The sequence below is a fragment of the Homalodisca vitripennis genome, chromosome 1 (assembly GCF_021130785.1).
Source record: "Homalodisca vitripennis isolate AUS2020 chromosome 1, UT_GWSS_2.1, whole genome shotgun sequence".
NCBI lineage: Eukaryota > Metazoa > Arthropoda > Insecta > Hemiptera > Cicadellidae > Homalodisca > Homalodisca vitripennis.
In genome coordinates, this window is record NC_060207.1 from 26,139,928 (window position 1) to 26,151,515 (window position 11,588).

An 11,588-nucleotide genomic window follows, 5' to 3' on the forward strand; every position below is an offset into this window, starting at 1 on the left:
TGGCTCTTCCCCCACCTCAAAAAACCATTGAAAGGCACCAGATTTGAAAGTCGAGAAGCAATTATGTAAAAAACGACGGCTGATCTCATGGCGATGCCGAAAAGTGATTTTCAAGACTGCTTCCAGAAGTGGAAACGTCGCTGGAATCGTTGTGTTGCTTCTCAGGGTGCTTATTTTGAAGAAAATTAACGCCAGCTTTTTTCAGGTAACTTCAGTTTTACGTTGCACCAAAAGGTACGATACTTTTTGATTGGACCTCGTATACAAGTCATGGAGATGATTAAAGGCAAAGGTAGCTTGATCTTGACATTCCTTGTCACAACACTGTAAAAATATCTGTCGTCAACATGTTGGAATACATGCAGAACCTAATAGAGAGTGAAAAGATAGAGAAAGCATACAAGTCATGGAGATGATTAAAGGCAAAGATAGCTTGATCGTGACATTCCTTGTCACAACACTGTAAAAATATCTGTCGTCAACCTGTGTGAATACATGCACAACTAGACGCAGAGTGAAAACATAGAGAAAGTGTAAAAGTCAAGGAGATTTACTACATAGTGCATTACAGTTTTGTTTTTATATATAATCTGTTTCACTGAGCACCTGAAATAAATATGCTGTATTTTTACTGTTCTGAAATTTATACATATTGTGTAAAAAAATATTTGAAAATATCATTATTTCATAATTGTTCTGAAGTGTGTACCTTTGATTTATAGTAATACAGAATCATGAAGTAAAATGTAGTATTTTAAACTTTTTATATTATAACTTGTACAAAACTTTTAAACTATTATACATGCTTAGTAATTCTAAAACTTATAAGTGAACTATAAGGAATGTTCTGAATAAAATAACCTATAATAATTTTAATTTAATACTTTCACTTGCAGTTCTATAGCAAATGATATTTACCAATCTCACAATGCCACTGTGCTGTAAGTTTCTGCCGCAGTCAACATAATCAAATCCATATAAGATTAATTTGAATTTGGGATCAAATAAAATTTAGACTGTGGTACACTGAAAGGGTGATCTGATGTTGGTAGAATTTATCAGGCGAGTCCAACTTATACAAACTCCACGAAAATTTATCTTTTTACCTTTGAATTTTTTTATTTAAAAATATTTAAATTTCAATATATTTTGTCCCAAACAGTTAAAATCCTTTCAAAAGGATCCGACAATTTTGATTATCTTAAAGAGCAATAAATTGCTGAAATAACTGTATTGCTGTATTATATATATTTCCATTAACATTAGCTAATTGATAATTCATGGTAATAATTGGACTATTCATTGTAGTCTAGTACGAGTTATAAAACAATATAAAAGTAGCATACGTGCTTGAGGCTCTACTGTAATTTGTTTTAGCAATGTAAATAAAACAAATACACACCACACAATTTTCATTGAGTTACAATTCTTAGTTTAATTTAAAATCCATCATTGTTATAATTCTGTGAAATTTATTAAATATAGGTACATGCTTATAATTGTAGAGGATTGGTGAACCAGTAATTGATGTAATTGTAAAATTTAATTTTGCTGTTGAAATTGTGTTAAAATAATCATCATATTTGACTAAGAAAATGATCGATAATACAAACCCAATGATTCCATTCAAAGAAATACTAACTTTATAAGCAATTATACTATCTAAAACCAAATAACTTATACTGATCATAAGATTTAAAAGTAGCAAAGATTAAGTCCCTTATAGAGTCATCCAGTCTTATACAAATCCATAACATTTTACAAGATTAACAAGATATTTACAAGTCACCACTGATAAGCTGCAATGCTTTCATTTACATCTACAAGAACGACTAGAAAGATAGAAACCAAATTTAGGAAACTCATGAATAGTCATGCAGTAAAATAAGTATAAAAACTTAGGAGAAGACAACCTAGATGGAACTGATGACGTTACTGTATAGTGTCCGGGTAGCTGCAACAGTCCTCATCACTGCACAGTGTGGTGGCTACTCAGAGAACTATCAGCAGCATGACCACCACGAATAGGATGCATGACAGGACAGCGATGGCAATCCACTGACGCCGATCTGTGCAACAAACCAATCAAAGTCATTCTAACCTGGTGTCAAACAGCCATCAAACTACCGGTGTTGTTATAATTACGCTCTCACTTCAGCATGACCACCACGAATAGGATGCATGAAAGGACATCGGTGAAAATTCACTGACGAGGATTTGTGCAACAAACCATCAAGGTCTTTCTATCCCGGTTTCAAACAACCCTTCAACACCGGTGTCAATATTATTACTCTCCCACTTCACCATGACCCATACAGCAACGTTCTATACAAATTAGAAGATAAAATAAATAATTAAATGTATTTTTTCCATTCATATACATGTAAATAGAGTATAAAACAATATACAGCTTAAAAAGTAAAATATACTAGTCCAAAAAGGAACTCTTGCACTTGGGCAGGAGTCATCATCAGCTGTTTAGTTAAAAGCTAAGCAGCAAGCCTTAATTTTGCAATTCAAGCTTAAAAATACAAAAAAAAAAATATAATTACGTACAAACAATCTTAAATTATTTTATACTATTAAAAAGACACAAATTAAGTAGAACAGCCAAAACCATTTCGAATCCACTTGGAATTAAAATTAAAAACTTTTAACTTAAAAGCACAAAACATATCTTTAAAAAAGAAAATTTTGGTCCGATAATCTTAAATATTTTTGATTACTGAGTCTAGTAGTATAACTAGAGTATAGCAGTAACAGGTCCGTAGTTACCATTCTATATGAAAAAGTACTCAGTCTTTTAAAACCTACAAGTATCTTAATGGCAAACTATGTTTATTGACAAACAGTGTAAATTAATGTTCTCTAATATCACCATTACACATCAATCTTAAAAAAATTTTACAATTTTTAAAATTTTTCTGAAGGACTATTAAACTAGACAAATTTGAAACTTTCAAACTATTCCATGAAGACAATCCATACTCCAGCTTGAAATTGACCATGGAAAAATAATCCTGTCTCAATAGTAAGAGAGGACAAACTTATTTATGAAAAACTGACCAAAACCATGATCATAGAGATTTTTTCAAAGAACTTACATAAAGTATCCTACCTACGTACAAAAAGTGTCAAACCTAGATACTTGATTTTACTGCCTTTATTAACCATGCTGCAGTTAATATCCTTATTGCAATTTATTGAACAAATTATTAAGGATGTGCCAAAATTACTAGATTGGGACAAAGAAAAATCTAATGCTTTTGATTCATTGAAATATAACTTATTACAAGCAAACCATAAACTGTAAACTCCCGATTATCAGAGGCATGGTTAACCGAGCCTCCTAATTAACCAAACTAATATTCTGAAGTAAAAATATGAAACATCATTTTTTTAAACAGGTCACTACAGCGAGAAGTGATGCAGTTGCAATTTGAGCAGTCTCTATAGGCTATTGCTAAGACGATCTTGCATGTAACATGATGGCAATACTCAATCAAAATCAACAGGTTCCCTCGTCAGTTAGCTTCCGTTGTCTCTATTGACTGTTGCTAGGTTTAGCCGGCGTGGTGTGGCACGTGATGACTAATACCCGTAGAATACTCGGAAATCATCAAGTTCCCTCGTCAGTTAGCTTCCGTTGTCTCTATTGACTGTTGCTAGGTTTAGCCGGCGTGGTGTGGCACGTGATGACTAATACCCGTAGAATACTCGGAAATCATCAAGTTCCCTCGTCAGTTAGCTTCCGTTGTCTCTATTGACTGTTGCTAGGGCCAGCCGGCGTGGTGTGGCACTTGATGACTAATACCCGTAGAATACTTGGAAATCATCAGATTCACTCGTCAGTTGGCTTTCGTTGCATGTCTATTGTGGAATGCTCCTTGGGAGTTTTCGTTATTTTAAAGACCACTAGGACATAGCCCGAATGGATTTACGAAATAAGAATAGGCCTATATTCATTTCAAGAACCACAAGAATGTCCATGAAATTTTAGTAGAAATGATTGAGTAGAGTATGCATGAAAAAAAAAACAAACAAAGTTACTTTCACATTTATAATATTATTAGGATATTTCAAGATAAATGAAAAACAAAAAAAGGTTTTACATTATTGATAAAAGGTAGTGCATTAATGATAATTATTCACTGTTCTTTAACATTTGTTACTGATGGTAGAAGATTTGAAAGGATAATAGGGTTTCTGACATTTTCTATTGTTATATGTTACTACAATACATGAGGCCAAGACTTTGTAAAACTCTTGTTCAATCAAGATATAAACATTAAATTAAATGAAAAAAGTTCCAAAATGTAATAATACATACATTAATAACAATAACTAATTTCAAACAAATAAACATACCTATACAATAAAAATAATATTATACATTTATTGCAAATTTCATTAAAAGTATTTCAGTGAAAACAAATCAGGAAGACCTGACAAAAAGATATTGAGGCTTTACTAAACCTTTGTATTTTATAACAGCTTTGTTCAAAAAAGCATTGTCAAAAAGGTCACCATGCATGCTAAAATGTCTGTGTCAGTGGGGATAGAGTGAAGAAGCTTTTTAGACTAAAAAGCAACAACAGTTATAAAATGTTCTTCCACAATTAATTAGGGGAAGTTGTATATTTTACTTGTGTCTAAAATCAAATTATGTAATAAGTTTTTTACATTTATTTTTATTTATTGCTGACACAATTTTACCATCCTTATATAATTTGTGTTTTAAAATATAAGAGGAAAAGCACACATACACAGGGTAGGTAAAATGAACTTACTGAACTACTGTAAGAATTTCTCTGCAGACAAACAATCAAGTACAGGATCATAATAAACAATATCATACCACAAAGCTATGATGACTGGATAAATTAACAAATGAGAGCTTCTATGTTCTTGTTTACAATTAACCACTACCAAGATTGCCTACTGCTCCAAACTTACCATTTGACATGTGAAGAACTTTAGCTACTTTCTTCATTGTTGAGTCAAGTTTAGAATCTGTATTCTCCATTTCTGTTCCAAAATCATCCAACATCCTGAAATCATAGAAGCTTCAGCTTGGTGTAATTTATTACTAATACCTATAGGTGAAAGATAAGCTCTTCAATAATCGTTAAACATTAATTCTCTAATTTCTTTTAAAATAATCACAAATTATAACAGTAATTTTAAGGACAGTAGTAAAACAAGGTCTTGAATGGGTGCAATATTTTTAAATATTTCTTAACAAAAATATTATTTTGTTTACTTTTGTAAACTGTAAAACATTATAATTTTAAAATGGAATTTGTTTGATGGTTTAATATTAGATGTTTTTCTAATAAAATAACTTAAGAGCTAAGGAACAAAATCAATTCCAAGTCTAGATTCCTTTTTAGATGAACAGATTTTTAGTAAAATATTACAAAATTGTAAATTAGAGCTTAGCAAGATAAAAAATATTGTGACGTTGATCTCCCAAAGGTTTAAAAAAGTCTACTTGGGAGTACAGACACAGTGCATTAATGATTTATGTATCTCAGTATAGTAATGACTTCATATACAAAGAAGTTGTTATAAAAATGACCCTTCATAAAACAAACATATATTGATACATATACTGGTAGATCCCCTAACTACAATGTGAGTAAAGCTTGTGACATGATTTCAAAATTAATGTGAAAGGCACCAAACTTGAAAATTCAAAAGTACTTTTAATGGGAGATATAAATATTGATATATTAAAACCAGATATAAGAAATACATCAAAACTAAATAAAACCCTGGCCTTCCACTATATAGAACGGCTAAAACTACCAGCCACTAGAATTACTTATGACACAAAATCATCCATTGACTGGATTAGTACAAATATCAACTTGCAAAATTTGAAAACTAAAGTGATTCACACAGGCATATCGTACCACTCAACACAAACCAGTACAATCAACATGGCTTGGAGACAATATAAACCAGTTACTTTCAGAGGTGTCTTAGATGACCTAAAATTACTGCTTCAAAACGAAACTGAGAAGAGGTTCATGCACTGAATATTTATTTAATAAGTTCTAAGGATCACCTTAGACACAGCTTGCACAAAGAAAAGTTTAAGAATTAAAAGAAGTCTAAACAAGCTTTTGAAAGTGCTTACTTTCCTGACGAAGGAGCTTTACGACTTAAAAAATGTTATCTAAAATTCCTACAATTTCAAATTACTGGAAGTGATGCGGACAAAGACGAAACTTCACAAAGAAAGAAGACATTATAGATTAAGGACTTAAAATTCTAGGGGAAAGGGCATCAGCTGACTACCTAAATAGAACAGATAATAAGACAGGCAGTTTGCGACATAATTGGCGCAGTTAGAAACAGTAAACAAAGGCTGACATAAAAATAATCTTTTATACATAAATGGGTTATTAATCATAAAACCTGAAGTGAGTCGTAGGTGGTTGGTAGACGAATGCAGACGTATTGTGTATAGTTTTTTATTAAGATCATGTTTTAGATTTAGTGAAGTTGACATACAACATGGTGGTTGTGATTCCTCACTTAGGCGTGCCACAACGCTTTGGTATAATTTTTTTATTTTAACCTAGTTTGTAATTATGTATTAGGTTAGTTATTTACCTGAAGAAGAGATCAGATTGCAGATCTCAAAATGTAGTGATACTGATTTTTTGCAAATGTCCGGAAAAATCCTGTTTCCTTCACAATCCTTCCATCGTCAAAAATAAACTTCAAACAAAATTGCAGCTCTTAATACTGTATTTTAGAACGACTGTACTAAAATTGAATTTTATGTAAATCAAGATGATTTGAATTTGACAACCACTTGGCAGCTGCAGGGATTCCTACAAGATGCTTAAAATCTTGACAGTAGCTGGCCTTTACATCTATGTGGTAATTTTGTAAATCAACTAAGAGCACTGACAATGATTTTACAACATACAAAAGCACATCAGAAATGGATCAATGTACCCCTTTAGGAGACATCACCTCACACTGTATGAAAAAACCAATATACATGGGAAAGAAAATATACAGATGCCTCCCCACGGACTTACGATCCAAGACAGGATTAGGACTGAAGACAGCACTGAGCTCCTAGCTTGTTGATCATCCCTTTTATACAAATGAAGAATTCCTAAAGAGAACAATTGACGAAGGTATCTCGCTTATTACATTATTTTTATATGATGATTTTTATTTTTTATAAAATGTTAAATTATGATGCAATTTGAAATTAACATGCTGAGTTGGTAAACAATTACAAACATGTCAAAAACAGCCATTTTTAGACTAAACTTGTCTGACAATTTCTACATTTAAGTAAACAGCTGATTCCAACAATTTGTGCAGTGAAATATCAATCAGGTTTACCAAATATTTGAATAGTAGATTAAAAATTCCCTTCACACAACCGTACAGAGAGCTGTGACATTTTGAAAATTTTGAGCAAAAACAGTTTTTTGAGCCCAGCAAGTGAACAAACAACAACAAGCAACTTGACCACATTATTTTATTGGTAAAGTTCTTGCATACAACTTTGTCTGTTTAATCTTTGCTGTGTATCTCCTGTAGTTTCCATGATCCCTTCAGTGTGCATCAAATTTTGAACACACTGTATATGTTCCAGTATCATTTTACAATTTGTTTTTATGATCTTTTGATTGACAAGTGAATAAACATGATTTTGACTTTCACTTAATCAACATGAATATCATACAAAAAACTTAACTCAGACAGTGCTGATTCTTCCAAATCTCAAGTAATGGAAACTCAAAATTCACTGTAATTTAGACACTAAGTAAGGAAGTTTCTACTTTGTAATGAAAGTATTAAAAAGTATTGACACTAGAACAATGTACTACATTAATGTTAATCTCCCGAGTTAATGATGATAACTGTTATCTAAAGAGAGGAATTATCATACTGACACAGCCTGTTCATCAAGCTCTGAGCCAATCTGGCGAGAAACTGTCTTAAGAGAGCCCAGAGAGTGAGTAATCCGCTCTAACTGGTCATCCTGTGAGCTGATGAGCAAGTTCTGCTGGCCCAGAGTACTGTCCAGGAAGTGCCTGTGTGGACTGTCCATCTCATTCTCCAGCTTGGAATACTTGGTAGTGCCATGTGTTGTTGCCATTCTCACTGGACTATTCTCTAGTAGTGGCTGTAACATACAAATGCAAATTCTTATGAGCAAGGTCTACTAGTTATAAGGACCCTTTTAAAACATTGATTTATGTTTAGGCATTTCAAGATTTCCTCTTTCCCTTGTGAAGTGCGAATGATAGTCACTGTTTTTCATAAATAGCTGGGGATGACTCCTGAAGAACATGCAACATTCTCATCTACACAGCCCCGCCAATATCATTATACCCAGTTTTGCAAATAATGGTTTCCATGTTTCTATGTTATTGGTTTTTGTTATTGCTCTAATACACCATTTTGTGTAATTTAAACAGTCTTAAAAAGTGTTTATTGCTCAAGAATCCCCAAAAATATGAAACCCCAAGAAGAGATCATGTCCACATGTAAGCCCAAAAACTTGATTGAATGGTCATTGCTTCTTTAATGAATTACTATTTATTTGAATACCAGTTGACAGCAGTCTGTTTTGTAATGCAAGAAGTTTGAATTCAAGAAAACAGAATTTTTTTCATTGAGTGATAGCCCATTTTCTAAGAACCACAATGACGTTTCTTGAAGACATAAATTGGTGGGAACTTCTATTTGAAAGATAAGAATGGAATAAACTGAATGCTCAGCCATGCTTTCAAGTTACTTCAACTAGGCATATTGTACTGCAGTCAAATCCCCTGCTGAGGTCTAGAGAAATACTAATAGAAGTCAATTTACCACCAATGAAGGACAAAACAGAGTTGATGAATTCAAACACAGCCATAGAAGTGGATTTTCCTTTCATACCACCATGTTGATGAATATTGATGACGTTTTTCTGGCGAAATTGAACCAGCCATCACACATTATTGTTTCCATGAGTTTTGAAAAACAGATAAATGAAAATCGGTCTATAGTTCTCAATACTAAATTTTAAAACAACACTAATTTATTTGGTAGATTGATACCTATTTACTTGATCATTTCAATTCTGCAGGAAATTTGCTCAATGATGGGCTTCTGCAGGTCAATTTTCTCTTGGAGAATCAGGGTTGGATGGTTTTCATGCCCTCTTCCACACTATGGAAACAGTTTTTTTTTTCTAATAAAAACAGGGTTTAGTTTAGGATTAAATGTTTTGTTTTTAAAAGTGTGTTTTCTTTTCAAAAATAGTGACTCTATGGTAAATTTAAAAATTGTTTCTATGCCTTGCATTACATGGATTTTACATTAATATATTCTAGATTTTAAGTTTTGATACAATGCATACTCATACATATAAAGAGAGTGGTACAATTCAAATACTTAGGTCTAAATCTTTAAAATAAAAATTAATCGCAAAATGTGTTGCTAATCAATAATCTTGATAACTGCTGGACCAATTCTTCAAATACGAGAAAGGTTTATAAGAAGAGAAAAATTGGGAAAGTTACCTGGAATATTTTGGAATTAAAAAAAAAACAAAAAACAAATGGTAATATTTATGTTTTATAATCCAAATTTAACTGACAATAAACAGCTGTTGACAATTTCAGGTAAAGTTTGACAAAGTAGCTGAAACATCTGTTTAAATCTAAATTTAAAAAATATTAAGTATACAGTGCTTGATCAGAAGTGTAATTTAGATAGCAAAGACAAAATTAATATCTAACTTTTAATCCAGATTGTGCCAGTGACAAATTAAAAACCTCTAATGCATTGTACAAGAGTCATTTTTTTAATCTCCGATCTCACGCCATGACAGCCAGACACATGGTAGATCCGCAGTGTGTGTAGTAGTCGATCGCGCATCTCCGCCATTACAATATTTGTCACTGTCGAGTTTAAGTAGTCAGTTTGTGCTGAATTGCAGTTGTACGAAAATGGCCCTGTTTCAATGGCCCTCAATTCAATCTATTGAATTGAGAAATTCCTGCAAGCAGAAGGGAATTCCACCACAGAATGTTCTGTGTTTAAGGGGAAACATTATGAGTACCCAAACGTTTTCTTGGTGCAGGGCGTGAATCATGTCAAAACTTTAAAGATGGCCGAATGTCAGATGTTTAAAATGTTAAAGCTGAAGCCATTCAGCGATTTTTGTGGGTATCAGTAGTCAACATATTTAGCTTTCTACACCATGTATGTGACTGCTGTTCAGCACAAACTAACTTCTTGAACTTGGCAATGACAAATGTTGTAGCGGAGAATACGCGCCATCGGCTAATACTGACACTACGGACCTGCCACATGTCTGGCTGTTATGGGAGGGATCGGAGGTTGAAAAAAAAATGCCCTTGTAAATAATATTTAAACACTTTTATAAAACCAACTTTTAGGAGCAAAGTCCTGAATGTTTTTACCTAGGTACTCTAAACTGGTGGTACCTCTATGAATTTCTGATGTGGCACAGTGGCTTAATGGAAAATGGTGAAATGAACAGTAACATGCCTCAACAATCCATTCTTCCTACACTAGGATCAGTAATCATCTTCAATAACGCAAAACCTAATAACAATTATTTTGAAATTTTGCATAAAATTAATAAGTATTTCCCCCTTATAACAGAAATAGATGGGTAGATATAAGAATTGTATGATTTCCCTGTAGGCCGTAATAGACTTGTCAGTCCAACGTATGTATATTTTCTTCACCGGGATAACAACTCTACCATTGCACTGGAAATATCTTAAACCAATAGATTACAGAAATAGATGCTTTTGGACCGAAGCAGATTTTAAGGTATTGACCAAAACAAGTGTGGCACTGCGAGTGAATTTAAACAGCCGGAAGCTGACAACTTTGAACTGAAGTAGGCTTCTCAGTCTTAAGTATGTATATTTTTTTTTCTTCATTCGAGACAAGGCAAACTCTACTATGGGACTGGAAATATCTTGGACCAGAAGTATATGACAAGGGCTAGAGGAAATCGCTTTTTGTCCGGAGTAGGTGTTTAAGACCTATTTATTTGTATTTTCTTGATCGGGACAACAAGGCAGACTCAGCTATCGTAACAGAAATATAATTAATTCAAATCATCAAAATGCTCCTACACGTGCAAAACATAACGTAAGAGTCAGGTTAAACTCTGATCCTCTAAACCATGATTGCTAAAATATTATGTATCTGATTCATGCGTACCTACGTTTGAAAAGTGTCAAAAGATATCATATTAAAACATATGCACGTTTCCTAAATAGTATATAGGCTTATAACTGTGTGTGAAGATTTGGGTAGTAGCTAGTTATTTAAATAAATAAAAATGAGTACTGATCGTCCTGGAAGAATCTTTTACATTAAGTTGAATAGTGAAAAACAAACATTTATATACTTTGCAAAATTATATTGAGGGAAAAAACACTGAAAAGTTCTGCCTAAAGTATTAAAAAAATCCAACTTTCCCAACGTAACCTCCATTTAGATAAAATACTTTTCACATCTATTTGAAGGTTTTTTACAACATTAAAATAGTTGTTGGATACTTCTCCATGAAA

The 11,588-nt window shown here is 32.7% G+C and overlaps 1 protein-coding gene across 1 annotated transcript; it reads right to left on the reverse strand.

The window, feature by feature from the left end:
• Positions 1-275: 275 nt before the first annotated feature.
• On the reverse strand, positions 276-8,191 carry LOC124358485 (syntaxin-6-like). Its single transcript, XM_046810781.1, has 3 exons — positions 7,935-8,191; positions 4,957-5,051; positions 276-2,069 (listed from the first exon to the last, which is right to left on the reverse strand). Exons 1-3 carry the CDS (start codon positions 8,174-8,176, stop codon positions 1,993-1,995), a joined length of 414 nt encoding a protein of 137 aa, XP_046666737.1. The 5' UTR covers positions 8,177-8,191; the 3' UTR covers positions 276-1,992.
• Between the last annotated feature and the right edge of the window lie 3,397 nt (positions 8,192-11,588).